Source organism: Solea senegalensis, linkage group LG5 (genome assembly GCF_019176455.1).
Source record: "Solea senegalensis isolate Sse05_10M linkage group LG5, IFAPA_SoseM_1, whole genome shotgun sequence".
Taxonomy (NCBI): Eukaryota; Metazoa; Chordata; class Actinopteri; order Pleuronectiformes; family Soleidae; genus Solea; species Solea senegalensis.
In genome coordinates this window covers 18,403,891-18,424,250 of record NC_058025.1, presented here as the reverse complement: position 1 = coordinate 18,424,250, position 20,360 = coordinate 18,403,891, and the positions used below count along the sequence as shown (strand labels likewise).

General features: G+C 39.2%; 3 protein-coding genes across 4 annotated transcripts; 2 read left to right on the top strand and 1 right to left on the bottom strand.

Annotated features, from left to right (window-relative positions):
• The first annotated feature begins 544 nt into the window (after window positions 1-544).
• LOC122769029 (Golgi-associated plant pathogenesis-related protein 1-like) lies at window positions 545-3,697 on the top strand. Of its 2 annotated transcripts, none has more exons than XM_044025288.1 (6): window positions 545-712; window positions 844-870; window positions 1,013-1,216; window positions 1,906-1,983; window positions 2,248-2,397; window positions 3,412-3,697. In XM_044025288.1, the coding sequence occupies exons 2-6, from the start codon at window positions 864-866 to the stop codon at window positions 3,495-3,497; spliced, it is 525 nt and encodes a 174-aa protein (XP_043881223.1). In that variant the 5' UTR covers window positions 545-712; window positions 844-863; the 3' UTR covers window positions 3,498-3,697. The 2 variants fall into 2 exon arrangements, with proteins under 2 accessions (XP_043881223.1, XP_043881224.1); XM_044025289.1 differs by having other exon boundaries at window positions 3,154-3,697.
• A 7,224-nt stretch (window positions 3,698-10,921) lies between these two features.
• Window positions 10,922-13,746, top strand: tubb2b (tubulin, beta 2b). Its single transcript, XM_044026622.1, has 4 exons — window positions 10,922-11,053; window positions 11,887-11,995; window positions 12,081-12,191; window positions 12,441-13,746. The coding sequence occupies exons 1-4, from the start codon at window positions 10,997-10,999 to the stop codon at window positions 13,499-13,501; spliced, it is 1,338 nt and encodes a 445-aa protein (XP_043882557.1). The 5' UTR covers window positions 10,922-10,996; the 3' UTR covers window positions 13,502-13,746.
• Window positions 13,747-14,192: 446 nt separating this feature from the next.
• bcl2l16 (BCL2 like 16) lies at window positions 14,193-16,331 on the bottom strand. Its single transcript, XM_044026623.1, has 3 exons — window positions 16,229-16,331; window positions 15,566-16,139; window positions 14,193-14,434 (listed from the first exon to the last, which is right to left on the bottom strand). Exons 2-3 carry the CDS (start codon window positions 16,046-16,048, stop codon window positions 14,306-14,308), a joined length of 612 nt encoding a protein of 203 aa, XP_043882558.1. The 5' UTR covers window positions 16,049-16,139; window positions 16,229-16,331; the 3' UTR covers window positions 14,193-14,305.
• Between the last annotated feature and the right edge of the window lie 4,029 nt (window positions 16,332-20,360).

The window sequence follows — 20,360 nt, the reverse complement described above, 5'->3', positions numbered from 1 at the left end:
GACAGACAGAGACAACAGCGACACTGCACTATAAAGCAAGATGACATGTTGGACGATGATTGAAAATAAAAAAAAGGGCTGCAAAGTAAAGTAAAGGAGATTTCTCCATTGTTTGTGCTCTTTGCCCTTTGCTTTGTCTGTGAAAGCACATTGTAAACTATCTTTCTAAAGGTGTTTATACAACTAATAATTATTATTTTTATTTTTAAATTATTAAATATGTATATATATATATACATATATACATTTATATGTATATATATATATATATATATATATATATATATATATATATATATATATATACATATATATATATATATATATATGTATGTATATATATATATATATATATATATGTACTTTTTCAAATCTCTGGGGTTCCCCTGGGTACACTCTATTGAACCCAGCCAGTAATATGTTCTCATTATTATAAAAAAGAAAAAAGCTTTTCCTGTCTCTGTTCAGGAAGATTGCATCACAATATGCATTTAAATCTGCATAAGTGTTTTTAAGACCTCCTTCAAACAGCAGCAGTGTTCAGTGGAGCAGTAGTTACAGGAAGTGGTTGGGTGTTTGTCTCCTCCTACACACAGATACGAGGAGGGAGAGGTGAGGTCTGTGTGAATAAATACCAGCGTCACATTCACAACAGCAAAGGGATCGTGTCTACTCAGGACATTCATCCAGAGAGGAATCCACCCTGACTCAGGTAAGTGCTGACACAGGATCAAGCCCTCAGTCTGAGCCTGAGCATCCTCTGAATGCTTATTTCCTGACCGTTAATTTTTTTATTAGTATTATTGATTGAATTTTTTAATGTATGTGTATAATTTATTGCAGCTACGTAAGCCACAGACACCATGGCAGGTTTGTATGCTCATTTATTATTAGCACTCTCATTTGTCTCACTATAGCCTGCAGCTCCAGTGACTCATACAAAAAAACACTTACAGGCACTGTGCACTAAAAATCCAATCAAGTATATATCATAGACTGTCTGGGTCTGCAGATTCCAGATTTCAGAGGGAGTTCCTGGATGCACACAACACATACAGGAAACTGCACGGTTCGCCGCCCCTGGTCCTCAGCAGTGAGCTGAACGCTGCAGCTCAGAGGTGGGCTGAGCACTTGCTGTCACTGGGCCTACTGAGTCACAGTGACACATCGAATGGAGAGAACATCTACACAGCCATGAAATCAGACCCACTTACAGGTGGATTGCACACCCACACACACACACACGTTACTGTTCATACATATTTCTTTGCTTAATTGAATACATCATAAAAAGCATCAGTCTATGGCAGCTAATGTTAACATTATGAGTCGTTTCTGTGTTACACTATAGTGGTCTGCAACTGGTGGCCCATGTACCAAAACTGGCCCTCCAACATCAGTATTTGGCCTGGCAGATGATTTCAAAAATCTTTTAAATGATTTGCTTATGCTGACAAAAAGATTCAAAGAGATTATGTGGCTAGAACTGACCATTAACTGATATATGATTAGTTAGGAGAGTAAATGTCCATAAAATAACCATTCGCATATGTTAGCAGTCATTCTCAAAATGTCAATGACGCACAATAATTATTAATGAAAAGTGAAAATAAGTTAAATAGTTTAGTTTGTAAGAAGTTGGTGATTAAAGATAATGTCCACATTATCAGCAGGCGACTATTGTTAGCTTAACGCAGCGATTAAGAGATTAAGAGATTTTAAGACAGTAAAAAACAGTCAGCGTGTGTTTTTTAAGTTAAAGTTAAAGTTTTGCTGATAAAGACACAATGTTTTGTCCTGATATTAAACTGGTCTTCAATGTTAAAACAATAAAACTTGACCGACAATTGATGAAATAAATGTGTTCTCTATGTGCATGTGTTTCATTCTCTTTCTGAATATCAGCAAAAGATGCAGTAGATGCATGGTACGAAGAGGTGAGCAACTACAGCTGGAGCAGCCCTGGATTTAGAAGCAATACAGGTGAAACATCTGATAAAGACATAATCACAAGTTGTCTTTACATTGCTAAATGCAAAAATGTTCTGTCTGTATTCCAAGAAAATAAAGCTCTTTTAATATATAACCATCCATAAGTTCCTGGATAATGATTTTTTTATTATTATTCATGCAACAATGATCATTTTTGTGATAAACTCTCCACTTTTTTCAGGTTTCTTTTTGCAAGTTAGAAAACATGTAGCGCCACATTCCCAAAACTCACTTCACGTCTGTGTCTTCACACAGGTCATTTCACTCAGGTGGTGTGGAAAGAGAGCGCTCAACTGGGCGTGGGCGTGGCCACCGCTGGCACCAGGTCCTATGTGGTTGCTCAGTACCATCCGGCCGGCAACATGACAATGCCTGGATTCTTCGAGAGGAACGTCCTCCCGAAAGGTAAGTTGCGTTTCCCTTTTTCAGTCTTCGCTTTGGTGCTCAACACATGGAAAAGCACTTTGGATAGAGATTCCACAGCATATACAGACATATAGAATCAACAGTACAAAATTGAATAATGGGTAATAAAACTTTATTTTTAGCAGCATACTGATAAAGCCAATTATTAATATATGTATTGCTTTACATATGAGTGTAATAATGTTGATAATAATGATGAATAATGATGGTGACCTTCTTGCTGTGAGGAAACAATGCTTGCCACTCTACTACCGTATAGCCAATATTGTAAATGTTATCATAAAAAAGTAACATAGATGGAAAAAAGGCAAAAAAGTACACAATAATTACCAAAATAACCTATTTGACTTTTATAGCTGTAACTGTATATACAAAACTGCTTACAGTTCAAAAACCACTTCAATAATTAGATTGTTTCACACACAAGGAATATGTGAGAGGGGAGGAGTTCTGCAACACATCAAAGATGACAATAAATTCACCTCTGGCTGTCTCACATACATATATATGAACACAAGGCTGTCTGTCAGAAATGTGAACAAAAGACTAAGACTGAAGGTGCATCGTGAGCCTGTTCGGGTTTCAGATTGTAAGAGAGGAATGCTGCAGCTCTGGATTCATGAAACACTAGTGTGGAATAACGCTTGTGGTTTGGTATAGTTTACAGCATTCACTTACTAACCAATTGCATTGATTTTTCTCTCTCTCTCACTGTATCCTGTTGGCTGTGCGTAGTGACTGCTTAATGAAAACGTGTTTAGCTTTAACTGAAGTGTTTCCCCTCACTGCATGTACAGTAGATGCTACAGCCTCAGTCACTGGGGACACATGCATCTTCCCATGCACGTGGCATATTTCTGGCACATTTATATGTGCGTTTGAATGCTATTTTTCCCGCCTGCAGCAGCAGCAGCTTCAGGTGATGTTGCTTTGCCAGTTTAACCCTTTGCATGCCTCAGCCACTTTCCTGCATAAAGGCTATGACTTTTACAGGCAGCAGTGGAGGGAGTGGATCAAACAACTCATCCAGCGGAGGTGGAGCTACGACAACGTCTCACAAGGAGTGCACACTGCTATAGACAACCTGGACCATCACTGTAGCCAGCATCCAACACACCACTTCTTTATATACCAAGTTGTGCATGAAAAGAACAGCATTTCATGTATTATTGTTTTCTTCATAGTGATATTCAATATAAAGTCAACATGCTCAAAAAGAACATATTCAAACATGTTGTATTTAAGTATACAATACAATAAAGGTTTCTTCTCTATTTTATTCAATTCCACAAATGCATCAGGTATTTGAAGCGTATTTGAAGTAGAACTTCCCAAACTTCAGCAATTTGAGGACCCTTTCATGGCCTATTCATGGTCTAGCATTGATGTAAATATACATTTAAATGCAAGTGTTTAAAATAAATCATTATTATTATTATCGTTGTTATTATTATAAATTGAATGGCGTCGACCATGATGACAGGTGTGAATTCCCTAAAAGATACCACTAGAGGGAAGCATAACATAAGAAAACAAGGGAAAAGTCCACTGTCCACAGGAGTGGAAGAGATTGATCTGATCATCCGGTTTTTATGATCATATACAAGGATGCAAGCAACCAATTCAGGATCACATGTCACAATTATTTCACATTTCTTTCTGACTCAAACTGATGTCATATACAGACATGATATTTGATAAGTATAATATAATATACGTGTGTGTAAATACATACATACATATATGTGTATATATATATATATATATATCTACATATATATATATATATATATATATATATATATATATATATATATATATATATATATATATATACACATATATATATAGCCTGCTGTTGCAGAAATGTAAACTACCACTGATTTTCATGTATAAAATCTGCCAGAGCCTGACTGGTCTATAGCGCCCTCCCGTGCCTGTAAGTCCTTTGACACGTCGCTCTTATCAGGACTCCACCCTATAACACTGCCCTCGTGTCCTCTTCCGCCATGTTTCTAGAGAAGCCCAGAGCAGACAAACCATTCATTGGAGAGACACACCAGGCTTGGGCTGTTGGGGGAGGGGGGAGTCTGTGATCTCCCCACTAGATGCCACTAAATCCCCACACTGAGCTACTGATACTGATGGTTGAATTTACCCAGATAGAAATGGTTCTGTGTTTGTTACACAATCAATAATAAAATGCCTACATGCAGATACACAGTGTAAATAATGAAATGGTAATACTTTAGTGGTAAGGGTGCATTCACAAACATTACTTAATGCTGTTATAAGTATTTACTAACCCGTTAATAAAGTCATTCATTCAGATCATACAGATTCATAAAGATACTGGTAATGACAGTGTTAACATTTACAAATGACATTAAAAGTAACTGAAATGCTTTTCATTTAGTTGACATTTATTAAAGGTTTCTGTGTCTGTAAAGTTGGACATTTGTGTGACTTTTCATTTATGTATAATATCACTAAATCATCATAACATAACTTTACCTTTATCAACTTTTACCTTGTGACCCTTATTGTTAAGTGTTAACATGTGCATCCCTTAACTATGACTTTATAAATGTATGGAAGTATGAATTAAGCATTTCTTACTCATATTTGGTTAAAATTCGCTTGTGACCCTTATTGTAACGTGTTTTATAAATGTTGTCTTGTGTGGTTGGGTTAGGGTTAGCCCAACCAAATGACCAGTGGTGATTACATGGTAAATTGTGCTCAGGTAAGGCTTATTTAGCCTGCTTATGTATTTACGTTTAAGTCTTTAAGTTGAGTGCTATATGACCCACTTTACAATAAAGGTCATAAGGAGCATTAAAGGTTAATAATGTTAACAAATGGTTAGTTATAGTTAAGTAATGCTCATTCAGTGCTCCGATGAACAGTTAAACAGTTATTGTGTGCTAATATGAATGAACATATTACATAAGCTGAATAACAATGCTGAATTAAATGTGTAGTTATAACATTAATAATTAATATATTATATATAATATATAATATATAGTATAATATATATATATATAATATATAATAATGTTTTAGTATTAATTTTTAATAATGTCAATTAATGTATTTGCTGAGAGGTAGTTTTTTTAGATATTTAATTTGTAAGGTTTGGTGACTAGAGATCATTAATTATCTATGAAAAACTATATTACATGCTGATTGTACTGCGATTAACTAACACATTTAACACAAGAAAACTGTATTTTACAAAAAAAGGTGAATGAGATCAATTTAATAGAAGAAAACGAGTCACATAGTCCACAGCTATGGTTGTGGCTGTATCGGCTTCTCATTAAGTGTAATCCCGCCTTAGAATGTCTCACATACAAATTTGACAGGTCTAAAAACGATTGTAATTGGATCATGTAATTAATCTGCTCTCAGTAATGTCATGCGTTGGCTGACTTTCTGTGTGTTGCTGCTGTAAGTCCTTCTACCACCAGTAATGTGGGTGGGGCATTTATTCACTGAGAAAAAGAGAGGACCACCCCCTTTGTGGCTCCTGATTGGATAAGGTTATGGGATAGTAGAAATGCAAACGTCATTTTTGCCAATACCAGTCAATAACAATGGTCTACATGGTATTTTGTGCAGCAACATGTGTTAATATAGCAATGTTTGTATAGTAGCTGCTGTCTTGGAATCTCATTTCAGGGTTGGTGAGGTTGTGCCGTGTTTCTGAGTTGGAAATCCAAGTTCGGGGGGGGCGTTCCTGTGCCCATGACCTAAAATGGAACGCACCACATGCACTGGATTAGGAGTCAGAGACCTTTATTGTCCTTTAAGGGGAAAACTTGGTTTGCAGTAGATGACAGGAACAAACACACCATACAAGTGACAAGGAATGGGATAATGTATGTAATATTATATCTATATTGTGACATGAGACAAGATATAGTCTTTTATTTTGGATATAGCCAAGTTGTGATTGTGATATTTATTATATTGAATACATTAGTGAAGTACACTGATGGAATTGATTTGATTAATAATACACAGATCTGGCAAAATTTTAAAAAGTCACTTACTAACACTTAAAATATTGAGAATTATTCATAAGCCATGTCGCCCGACCTTACAGAAATGTTGTTTTGATTTATAAAATACTAAATTGTTTGATTCATAACCCAAGTGTTATTATCAGACTGTCCACCTCTAATGGCTTTAGAACTGCAGTGCAGCATTACTGCCAGAGAAATCTCTTCCATCACAAAAAGATACCAGCAAATGGAAAGGAGCACAAAGCAAGAGGGTTATTGTGGAAGTATGGTTTAAATTTGACAGGAAACAGAACACACTTCATCTGGAAAGCTCATCTTTGAATCTAAATTCCCACTGAAAATATGAGCGCAGGGATGTGGGAGGTGAATACCAACTGCAGCAAGAGACAGAATGTTAGCCAAAACACACCAGGGCTGACAGCAACGTTAATCCAGAGATGCAGAGATGACAGTGGCAGTGGATAGTACAGAAGAAAACATTATCACACTGATGTAACATGATATCCTGTGGTAGCAGGGCGGGTCAGTGCATCCTGGACATCCTCCAGACCACAATGACCATCCTGTTTTCTCCACTGCAGGGCTGTGACTGCACATATTGCTGTGGTGACTGTCTGGCTATACTAAATGGACGTCTTCACTCTTCTCTGGAGAGCAGCCATGCACACAATCCTGTTTATCTCTCTCTTAATGGCACACGTTAAAATAAAGGAATGCATATCTCCCTTTGTGTTGCCCAAGGTAAGACAAGCTCCCGTTCCTCTAGGCCTCACATGGTTTAGATAAATAGTTCAAATTCATTTTCTTTGAAGCAGAAAGTAACAACATGTCACATGATGGACCAACAGTCTGGTCCATCATGCAATATAAAGGCACACATTATTCCAGGGACTGTGTCTTTATTTCTTATTGTTTCTAGCAGTGCACAGGACACTGTATTTCATGTAGTTCTGTTCTCGATCTCAACATGAGAAGTCAAGAAAGCTTTTAGAAACAGTCTACAATAAATGATATTCACTTGTTTATCTCACTTTTAGACAGAGAAAATAATGTTTTTAACACAGAAGCTGTTCAGCTGCTGCCTTGTTTTGCACATTATTTACTGAGGTAATTCTAAATGAAGGGGCTCAAACACTGAATCACAAAATAACACTTTTGGACTTACTGGAGGAGACAGCAGTGCATCAAAACCTTCTGCGGGTTGTGATGTCTTTCTTCAAGGACTTTGGTGTAGAGAGTAAGTGCTTTAGAGAGAGACACACACTTCAATTTCCAGTTGGAAGAAAATGACTTACAGTGAGATAAAGCAGCACACATCTTAAAATAGCACACATTGAAGCAGGCATCAGTGAGCCTTTTGTTGTGGTTGAAATCAATTTTTACATTTGTCCCTGGCAGTCATGCCTTCACTGAGAGCAATTTATTAATAATAATAAAGCACAGAAAAAGACTATTCCTAACATGTAAAGTACAAGATACCAGGCTGTTTCATGTTTATTACACCCCTAAATCATGGGACCTCCTCTTCCTTAAAACAGATGCACAACTGCCAGCGAGGTGATAGAATATACAGTAGATACATTACAATACTAAATACAATTGATAGCAATATTTTGACAATAGCAATAAAAGACATTCTGTTAATTATCACATTATTAAATGTCTTGCATTCAACTTTAAAGTGTTTTAATTCCAAATCCAAACAAATACTTTTACTTTCTATGAAATATCATCATACATATCTTTACTGTGATGTCATGGAATATTGTGTTATACTTTAAAGCTCATGTTGCCCAACCCCTAATAAACAATTGCTTTTGTTGTCTGGATTGGCCCCCTTTTAACCAGATTTGAAGCTCATTGGCCCCCAGGTCATTTGAGCTTGACACCCCTGCCTTAGGAGTCTTAAAACATATGACAAAGACAGCCAAAAGAAACCAAAATGAGGAAGTAGAGCTCAACAATCAGAGGTGAGGAAACAGCCGACACTACACATACCGTAAATACAATGAATGAACACCAAAAATAAAAACATCAGGAATAAAATAAGAGCAAATCTCTTAATAAAAGCTAAAATACTGATGAAATAAGACAAAGTGAAGAATAGATAAACAAGAAGTGACGTTTAATGAACAGGGTTCCCACACATTTTTACAGATTCATTTTCAAAGGTTTTCCATTATTTTTCCACAATATTTTACCCAACTTCCATGACTCAATCAAGTAATCAACACAGGTAACAAAGGCTCCTATTGGGAACATTGAGCCCAGTAATGAGGTTCTTACTTAGATGCACTAGCCCTATCACAGGCTTTGTAGCAAAAATGAAACATGGAATTTGGAATTCAATACTTTCACAATTCATTCACAATTGACTTATATTTGTAAATCGAAAGCCAAACATTATTAAAAATGCACTTGCCTGGCATCCTGTTAGAGCTAACTTCATTTGGAAATGAACATAATAATAACACATGCATCACATAAGTGGTTTTTGTCATAGTGAAAAGTGAAAGTACATAAATGCCTCAAAGGTATCAGTGGCCTTTAAACTTACATCATAAACTCTATTCTTTCTGCTTCTTTCCCACAAAGGGTGTAACCTGTAGCAAAACAAACACAGTATTCTCCTCGCTAATGTAAAAGGTCCATGGTTTACCACAGAATGTGACACTGGCTGAATTCTATTGTAATGGAAGTAAGTAACCTGATATTGACAGTGAATCAGAGGTTCTTCCAACAGACATACTGTAAATGGGCACAGCTGTTGCTGTCTAACACCTGTCCACATGGTAATAACTGTAACAGAACCACTCGCACACTAGGAACATTTGCCCATGCTGGTGCATTATCGTCCTCAATGCAGTGATGTTTCCCTGTCAAAAACAAGTGTTTGCCTGTTGATCTGTATACACACATTTTAACTCTGACATTTACATCTCTATTTCCTCCAGTGAGACATGGAGGAACATGTATAATATAATGATAAATGTGGAGAAGAGTACGTATATTCGCACATCAGTCACATCCAAAATATAGAAAGACATATTTTCTCTCCGATCTCACTCTTTGATGTCCTTTTCCCAAATAGAGACTGACATTTTTGTGGCTTTCTAAATTGAATAAATTAACAATTGTATGTCATGGCATGCAGGGATGGTTGATCCACTGCTACCTCCATCAGTTAAAATGTGGGTTTTTTTGTGCCTTGTGGGTGTGAAATCCTTCATTCAGTTTTGAAGAAGTGACACAAACTGACCACATGAGGCAGCAGTACACCAGCAGCTCCTGTCCCTGCTGGTTAAAATGCAGATTTTCTCTAGGAAATTTGGTGCAACCCTCAGAGATGTAGAACCACAGCAACTGATAATGCGATGTTCACCAGGGTTGTGCTGCACTGACACTTTTATTTTTGGAATAAAGCAAGTCACTGTCATCACATGTTCACGTTTCAGCAATGACACAATCAAAAATATCCCATACATTGTATAATTTCACATTCTGTATCGATATGTTCTTTTAAGACAGATTTCCTTGTAAAACAGGTCACATGCCAGTTTTCCCATGGAGACGCCATTACAAAATTACATTTAATCTGTGACATCATGAGGATTTTTAAAAGCATTACAGGGTTGATGAGGGTGTGCCTCGCCCTGCAGTATCTGTTTCCTTTTTGATGTATTGATCTGGCTGCTGGAGGCTGAGTGCCAAATGCTGCAGTATCTTGAGAGATGCTGAGTCACAGGTATCAGCAGTGGCTCTACAGGGCCTTGCAGGCTCAACTATGGCGAGGTAACATCTTATGAATGCAGCAAACATCTCCTCTCAGTGCACTGAAAGCTATTGACCTGCTCCAGCCTTCACCACAAACCACTCATTGCACTCATCCTCCAAAGAAAGAGGGCAATGAATAATTGATCCTTTTCCCCTTGTTCCTCTTTTCACACAGAGACAATACACTGCAGATTAACAAATCTGACTCAGATCAAACAGAATATAAGAATAGTGTAAAGACATACTGGATAGATTCCACTTTCAACTCCCACCTCCCTGTGTGTTGGCAACTAAAATGGATGCTGAATGAAATGACTTAAAAAATGTGTGCTGAAGAAGTGACTCGAGTTAGTTTGAGGTGCACTGAGAGAACAGCGGCCACGCATTCTTAACATTTATTGACTTAAATGACGTTTTACTGGCATTACCAGGAACAATAGAGCAGGCAAAATGCAGCTTCCAGTATATCAGTGTAACGGAACTACTCCGCCATCATGAGAAAATTAAGTCAACGTCTTCAGATTACGCAGTCACATGAACGTGACTGACATACGGTTTGGGCCAATGGCGTTTAAGCAGTGTAACATCTGATTTGTCAACGGTTATGTCTGTGAAGCATGTTGGCGCGTATGAACCAATAGGAAATCGAGCGGCGACGGAAGAGGCGGGTCTAATTGTAGTATAAATAAGAGTGCAGCGCTCTTTCTCGACCACTGAAACGGAACGTTGTCTACTTTAGTGAAAGCCGAATTCACATCCACGAAGTCAAAATGAGGGAAATCGTTCATCTCCAAGCCGGACAGTGCGGAAACCAGATTGGTGCCAAGGTTTGTAGATTTTAATTATATTTTGTACAAATGCAGTGAGTTGTTCTTTGTCAAAATTCCGCAATTTGTCTTTGAAGAACCGAGGCTTTGTGTCCATACGCGCTCCAGAAAACCACACCCTGGGAAGAACAATGAGTCCTCTTAGAATCAATGGAGTGAATGCTAAAATTGAGCTTTACGTTTTTGCAACGATATATTGAACTGGTAAATGTCGAAGTATTGATGATTAAAATAATTTAATCATATTTTTTTTTTTTTTTACATTAGGAAGGTTACTTAATCTTTTATCTGCCTTATTTAATAAACAAGCGTCATTGAAATGGTAACGAATTAACGTGAACTGTGGGATAAACCGTATAAATAAATTTGAATGAAACCATTCTTCCATCTGCGATTTAAGAAAAAGGAAGTGAGAATTGTGCGGTGGAGAGCCGGGCAGGCACAAGATTAATAAATGAGTTTGTGCAAACGTTATGGTTTAACATCTGTTTTATAAAATGTGGTTATTCAGTTTTGTTAAGATAATTTGTATTAAGCGGTATCGTTACCGGTTCAGAGGCCTACTTGATAATGCCTTTGCACCCGGCGTTTTCTCCGGAGTAGGTGGCGCTAGCCGTTAGTGACGTAGTAGTTTTTTTCGAATTCATAACCCATGAGTCGTAGCCAATAAGGGGCTACGGCGCGCGCGCCAGTGCAGCATGGCGGGCAATCCAGTTTAAATAAAGATTGCAAAATATGAAACTTAAATTATTAATTTAAAAAAATGAATAATTACTTTTGATTTTATCATTTTTAATGATGGTCTTTAATGTTTTTTCCCCTTTTAATTACAGTTCTGGGAGGTCATCAGTGACGAGCATGGTATTGACCCAACTGGAACTTACCATGGTGACAGTGACTTGCAGCTTGACAGGATCAATGTCTACTATAATGAGGCCACTGGTAAGTTGCTGTCAGTGTGTTTTTTTTTTTTTCTTAATCAAATATTACATTTATGTGTTTAAACCTTTCACTCTGTTTTCTCTAGGTGGTAAATATGTGCCCCGTGCTGTGCTGGTTGACCTGGAGCCTGGCACAATGGACTCTGTGAGATCTGGACCTTTTGGTCAGGTATTCAGACCAGACAACTTTGTATTTGGTAAGTTATTGTACTAACACATTGATTCTTTAGTGATGCATTTTTCTCTTAGGTCCATTTTGTTTAATTTCTGTTTTTTTTTTAATGCGTTCTTCACATGATGCAAAGAACGCCAGAATATATTAATGCCCAAGCTGAATTTCAAATCAACATGTGGGCAATGTTTGAGATTATAAATGTTAAATGATATAATAATGCTTAGTTGCCTTTAGTGTTAGGAATTTAATTCCATGTTCTGTTCTGTTGTAGGCCAGAGTGGTGCTGGAAACAACTGGGCCAAAGGTCACTACACTGAGGGTGCAGAGCTGGTGGACTCAGTCCTAGATGTTGTGAGGAAGGAGGCAGAGAGCTGTGACTGCCTACAGGGCTTTCAGCTCACCCACTCTCTGGGTGGGGGTACTGGCTCCGGTATGGGAACCCTCCTCATCAGCAAGATTCGTGAAGAGTACCCCGACCGCATCATGAACACCTTTAGCGTGGTACCATCCCCCAAAGTGTCAGACACAGTTGTGGAGCCCTACAATGCCACACTGTCAGTCCACCAGCTCGTAGAAAACACAGATGAAACCTACTGCATTGACAACGAGGCCCTCTACGACATCTGCTTCCGCACACTCAAACTAACAACCCCGTCGTATGGTGACCTCAATCACTTGGTCTCTGCCACCATGAGTGGCGTCACAACCTGCCTCAGGTTCCCTGGACAGCTCAATGCTGACCTGCGCAAGTTGGCTGTGAACATGGTGCCATTCCCTCGCCTTCACTTCTTTATGCCTGGCTTTGCTCCCCTCACAAGCAGAGGCAGCCAGCAGTACAGGTCCCTCACTGTCCCAGAGCTGACCCAACAGATGTTTGATGCCAAAAACATGATGGCTGCCTGTGACCCACGTCACGGCCGCTATCTGACAGTGGCTGCCATCTTCCGTGGTCGCATGTCCATGAAGGAGGTCGATGAGCAGATGCTGAATGTGCAGAACAAGAACAGCAGCTACTTTGTCGAATGGATCCCCAACAACGTCAAGACTGCCGTCTGCGACATTCCACCCCGTGGCCTCAAGATGGCCGCCACCTTCATCGGCAACAGCACAGCCATCCAGGAGCTGTTCAAACGCATCTCCGAGCAGTTCACAGCCATGTTCAGGCGCAAGGCTTTCCTCCACTGGTACACCGGCGAGGGCATGGATGAGATGGAGTTCACCGAGGCAGAGAGCAACATGAACGACCTGGTGTCTGAGTACCAACAGTACCAGGATGCTACTGCTGAGGAGGAAGGAGAGTTTGAGGAAGAGGGGGAAGAGGAATTGGCTTAAATACTGAGTCTTTCCAGAGACGCTAAATGTTCCCTTTCTTCCCAAAAGCTGTCTGTTGTTGTTTTTGTGTTCTAAAGTCCAGTTGATGGAAGCATGGTGGGGACTTGACTTTAATACAATTCTGTATGTCTTTGTAAAGTTGAAACTCCACTTCACTGACGAGGATGTGGTGTAACGTTCCAAACTTTCAGTGTTCTGTACTGATCTTCTGATTATGTAATTAAAGGTTAATCTGAATATTAAAAGCTGCCTCTGTATTCATTGAGAAGATGACAGTCGTGTGCTAGTAAATATCAGGTTTGAGTAGAACTAAAATCTAGAGGTATTACCTGGGTTGTTTGCCTGTATCCTGAGCGCCTGTGGCTTTGAAATGTGTAACTTCACCTGATTTTAGAACAGAAACTCAACCACTATCTAGTCCACAGCAGCCTGGTCTGTCTGCTCCAATCTTCAAACTATATGTAGCCTGAACTTTAAAAACTGGCACCACAGCTTTTCTGACTACATTTGGTTATGTATTTCTCTCATAGGCTGGTTTTATGTATGGCTGCAGCTAGTTTGATCAGTAACATGTCAACATAGCTTCCCAAATGATGTTATACATGTGTCCAGACAAATTGGTTATTGGGAGCAGCAGAACCAAAAAACTTTTATGAAGCAAGAAACTACAGCTGTCAAACACCCACATCAATTCATTATCAAAACTGTTTATTTAATAATTGCATTGGTGCAGCCCAAAAGGCAAGGTTCCATTCTGACAAGTCCATGCAGTATTCATGTGTGGTCACTAGGTGGCAGTGCATGCTAAGCCATTCTCTTCCAAAACATGTAGATGAGAATGCTTGTGGCCAGTGCCAGCAGTGTCCAGCAGCACACCACCTTCACCTGGCCCTCCAGGTTCTGCTTCTCTCCAAAGCGATTCACAAAACCACTCTGTCGGGCAGAAATTAGAGTTTTAATTTTTTTATATTTCAATGCAAGCGACAGATTGAGCTGCACACTATTCATTCACAAAGGTAAGAAAGTGGTCCAATTATGTATAACTCCCAAAAAAATGTTTATTTCATAGTATGTTGTATGATTGGCCTTTTTCATTATTTTGATAGACATTAGTGGTCACATTAACAAGGGCTCTGTCAATCAGGATTAAAAATAAACCCTGAAACTGACCATGTGTAACAGAATTCATTTGTTTGATTATTCACAGGTTTGTTTTTTTCTTGTTGTATATATCCAGTGTCAAAGGTTATGCCCCAAACAAACCAGGAGAAGCTCATCCATGCTTTCATCTCCAGTAGGCTCAACTAGGACTCTCCAAAGACAGCTGACATTTTGATCAGAATGCAAAGATTGAGCACATTACTCCAGTTTTAAAGTCTTTACACTGGCTTCCAGTCAGCTATAAAATTGCCTTTAAAGTTCTGCTTGTCCAACATAACTGAATCGGCACTAAATGTGAATATTTTGAAATTAGTCTAAAAAAGTCTGACTCCAGCCCAACTAAACAGATACATACAGGAGTAATCGGACTCTGAATCACATTATTCAGGTTTGTTATCTAGTCCGACCAAGACTAGCTTGATTATCATGACATTAAGAAAACCTTTTGTCTTAGTTCAACTAAAATCGGACTTACATACACAGGTATTCTGTGTTGCTCCAACTAACATTCATTCCTCTTCTCTCCAGTGCAGACTGCCCCCTCCCCAAACGCTCTTCCACCTGTCCCCTACTTTCACTACCATTATCAATATCCTCTGCAAACAACATAGTGTACAGAGACTCCTGCCTGACCTTATCCGTCAACCTGTCCATCACCACTGTAAACAAGAAGGGTGTGGGGCTGATCCCTGATGAAATCCCACCTTCACCTTTAACCTTAATTCGTCATTCCAACCGCACACCTCACCTTTGACAACACTAGAATTAGATTTTATTTATTATTTAGATGAGTTTTTTGTTATGTGGCTAAAATCCTGTAAGAGTACAGAGTGACACGATGTATTGGCAGTGCATGGAACAGGGAGATAGAAGAGTCCCATCTTCAGTCTTCTGAAGACTTACCCATCCTCCCTTGTCTCGTATTTCGGGGCAGATGACCCTCTCTACGTAGGCTCCCACACATTCTTTAAGCTGGGGCAGGACCATCATCATGCCCCTCTCATGGCAATGTAGAGCCATCTGTCCAGCCAGCACATACACTGACAGCACCGCACTCCAGGCAAGGTCCCTGCGGCGTCCCCCGGGGGAAGGGGGACAGAAGTGCTCATCAAGGATGCTCAAAAGTGTAGAACAGGCCGTGTGCTCTGTCACATCCTGAAATACTCGTGGCCAGCGCCTGAAGAAGATGGGGAAGCGGGTGAGGAGCTCATCTCCGGCATGTCGTAACGCTGCGGTGCAGGCTGTAGGGGGAAGTCCCATGGTTCCGTCTGTCCCCCCTGTGGTAACATAGTCTATGTAGTCATGAGCCATTAGAAAAGCTTCTCTCACCAGAGGATCAGGGCTGCCCAGACCCAGTCTGGCCTCTGGCTCCTCTGACTGACACATGCTGGCCTCTGACTGAACGCCACGCCACTAATCACCAAGCTGTGTTCAGTTGGCAGCTCAATTTCCATGCAGCATGGCCATTCTAGTGTTGCTGGTGGAAAGTGAAACGTTAAAAAATGACTTTAGTATAAGAAAGAAGTAATAAAAGTGCACACTGCAGTGTCCACATTTACAACTCACCTCCTCCATGAACAGCCAGCAGATGGAAGTGTCGGTGGTCAGAGAAGTGTTTCACTGTGTGTTTTGCTGCCACACATTGGGTCAGTCTGTCCCTCCAGCAGCTAAATATAGAGCCCTTGTTGGAAACTGACACTGATTTCCAGCCTCATATGCACAATCATAGCTGTTCCTGCACACACATACCCACACCGACGTGAGCAGTGGGGCTAAATAAAGAAAGAGACCTGCACACAGAGGGCAAGCAGGTTAGAGCAGAGGTGTCAAACATGTGGCCCACGGGAAAAATACAGCCCCCCCAATCGAAAGCATGCGGCAGATCACTTAATATGCTAAACATGCTATAATGAAACCATGGGCCGTGACCTCTTCCTCCTTAAAACACAGCACATTGTTTATATAAACATATTTGGTTATAATTAATGTATTACATTAACATTTAATCATTTCATAACATTTGCTTGTTTAGTGTTTTGATTATAGTTGTTTTTGTTATTATTTACTTATTGTTTTATTTATTTCTTAGATATTAAAATAATTTTACTTTGAAATATGTGAAATATCATCATGAATGTCTTAATTACAATATCATGATATTAGAATATTGTGTTAGAATTCCTTTATTCAGTAATGTTCGCTTCGATAGGACTTTATTTTGAAAACCGGAAATAGGACTGTTTGGTTCGGACCGTTTAAGTACAATGACGTAAAGGAGAGACTATCGGCGCATTGTACATATAGGAGCGGCTGATTTGACCACGGAAAGCAAAGTGACGGCTGTCTTGGCCGCAGTGTCTGACCCGCACGACTCAACTCAGCTGTATCTGAAAAGTTCTTTCTTCTATACAACCCTGCTTCACTACAGTTAGCGTCCTGCTATGTCAAACCAGCGCTTACTTCCGGTTAAAAGACGGACAGTGTGTGCGTCCAATCAGCGATGACCCTTCTTGACCGCATGTACTTACCTTTTCTATTTCAGTTAAAGTCGTAGTGTTTTCAGCTAATGTTGTGTTTTCCTAGTTGTGGTGGTGATTTGCACTCCTTTTTAATAGGAAGGAATCTGTGGCAGAACCAGACTCAAAGATGTGCATGTCTGTATAGTATTACAATGCAATGTATGAATGAATCTTTACAAAAATAAATACTGATATCAATTTTAATCATAGCATATGGCGTTTTTCCACGGTTAAGTTGCGTTTCGTACTAGCATAGCACCTGGTACCAGGTACTTTGTTTAGTACCTGCTCCACGCACTCTGAGGAGGCGCTATGTGTGACGTCACCAGACTGCCGGCCACAGGAACAGACGTCCGGCACAAAAATCAAGCCGAACAATGCTGAACTGTCGATCAATTAAAAAATACTTCTGTCTGTCGGAATTACTACAACATTACAAAACAACAACAAAATGATGACATTTTTCAGTAAATAAAAGATACCAGTAGATGTTCAACATCTACTGGTATCTTGTCATTGACGTTTAGATTATTCTTTTTATTTATTTAGTTCAGTATTTGTTGTGCACACCAAGACATGAAGAAATTCCCCAAACGATTCCAATTTGAATTTTCATTTAAAATGAATTCATGATAAGGATGACGTTATAATGAGTAAATTGTATATCCAATGAACTTTGCTGATCAGGTAAAAAGAGGAAGGCTAATGTTGCCAAAAACGGAATTTTTTATTTTTTTTCGAAATGTGGAGACAGACAGATGGACCATTTAAGAAATGAGTGTAGTCAAACCTTTATTTCACCACATGGGAGCAGCAATGTATTACTAGATACATACAACCTCTTATTTACTACAGACAGAGAGAGAGAGTGTGTGTGTGTGTGTTAGGTGGGTGAGTGGGGGACATTTACTCATAGCACAATTATCTCTTCTCACATGTTCACCAGTAATCCTGTCTATAATCTAAAAACACGGTATATGTAAATGTGTGCATAAGGAGCCTAATTAGATTGAAATGAATGCATGTAAATTATGGATAATGCCCATTAGAGCTCTTCTGTGGACTCACACTCAGGCACGTGGTTAAACTTAACATGTCCTTTAAGAGTTACTTCTTTATGAACTGGCATATGCGTCACAAGGGGATCTGTGCTTTACACGTATGTTAGTTGTTAATATACTGATTTATAGCAGAGCAAAGACATGATCAAGTGGTGCCATTAGAGGCTCTTTGTGATCTGGCCATCTGGCGCAGCATACATTGTGAATGTGCATGGGAGGGAAGATAAAGCTAACCATCCAGAAAGAGCCCAAACCTTCCCCCCTTCACAAACACACAGGGCTTCCGATGTAGCCCACTGTCAGTGTGAATGAGTAAAATGGCTACCTTGTTGTTCCTCACTGCACAGATCAGGGGAAGTGACACGTTAGATAGAGGCTGCTATCTGGCCTCTCATGTTCATGCAAGCAGTGGGAACTTCCTGCCTCCCTGTATTGAGAACTCTTACACATGGGCAGTAGAAATAATACGAATGTGCAGGAAACAAGCTTTAAAAGTGCAATGAATGATATTAAGGCTTTTTTTTTTAATATACTACTCATAATTATCTACTGCAATTTTTATTCAGCAGCCATAAAGTAACACAGTGTAGAATTTGCTCTTAAGTTCCCCCTACAGTTGGTAAACTGTATTGTTTATACTGTTATAACATCTTTAAACTTCTAATGTATGTTGTAGCATTTCATATATATACTGTAAGTGTTTTTTCATGTTGAGCAACAGATGTGCCAAATCAAACAATAAATCACTTTTGATTTATTTGGTGATTTGGAAGATAATGATAATTACTTGATCGGTTTTAATTGTTGAAGTCAAATCTGTTGCTTACAGATTCAAGTATAATTTCTAAGAGCAAAAAATTAAAACAATTTCAAAGTCTTAGGTGAGTGGGCTGGTGTCTCCATGTTTTCTCCCGATTGGCAGAAACTAGCAGTGAGAGGTGATGTGATCATGTGGGCCCACTGGTGGTCATGTGACACTGCAAGGAGGGTTTCTGCTGCACGCATTCAGGGAACGTGTGCAGTACTCGATCATGGCAATTTACATATCCTTAAAACAACAATCATAATTATTTTAGAAAACATGTCTTGTCTTCCTCTACAATGACACTATTGTTTGAAAATGGGTGGAAAAATCTTGCGTTTTCATGTAACCGATATGCTACTACGGGAAACGATGATAATCATAATCCCACCTCTCTCTTGTCTTTGTATTCGCTGTCTCTAATCGTCATTGTCATCATCTTCCTCTACTTGTGTTTGGATATCATTTGTTCTGTTCGCTTTATGATAACCTTTATTCTTCATTCTGTCTCTGTTTAGATGTGGCCTTAAGTGAGGATAAATAAATAAACTAACAGCAGATGTGAATGTTTGTTTGTCCCTGCGATACAATGGTTGCCAGTCCAATATCAGCTGGGAATGACTACAACTTCCCTCAACCCTCAAAGGATAAGTTGTAGTAAAATCATGAATGAGGAAGGGCACGTGAGGAAATTGCGTCATCATCTGCACCAAATATCCAGTTGAGATGTTGTGTTCACAGATAACGCCGAGAAAAATAGAGAAAATGTCTGCACTTTAGCTGTTTGGATTGTTTTATTTTCGGCTGTTAATCCACACCTCAGTTTGAATTCAATTGCTGTAATTTTTACATCCCCCACTGAGGTGTTTGTCAGTACAGGTCAATGCACGTCTGACACACAAATTAACTACTGTAATATAATCCAACGCCTCACAAACACACTGCAAATGACACGTTTTTAAACAAAGGTGACAGCGATCAGCACAGAGAGCAAATGTAACCTCTTTGCAAAGTCTGATGAATGGAACAATGCAGTGTGTTTGTCTGTTATCTTACAACAGCATAAGTGTATCTCTCCCTCACAGGAAGTGTCTTATCAACATCTACACAGAAGTTGAAATGCACTTTGAAGTTCCTACCCATTGCAAAAAAAAAAGAGTAAGCTCCAATAAAAGCTGCAAGGTGACAGAGAAAGGTTGGATGAGGCACACAGATGAAAACCAACCTCCTCCTGTTCCTCCCCACTAACCTGCAGTCAAACAATTGCAATCTCCACGCCTCTTTTTTTCAGGACTCCCATCAGCCTCACAGTGGGG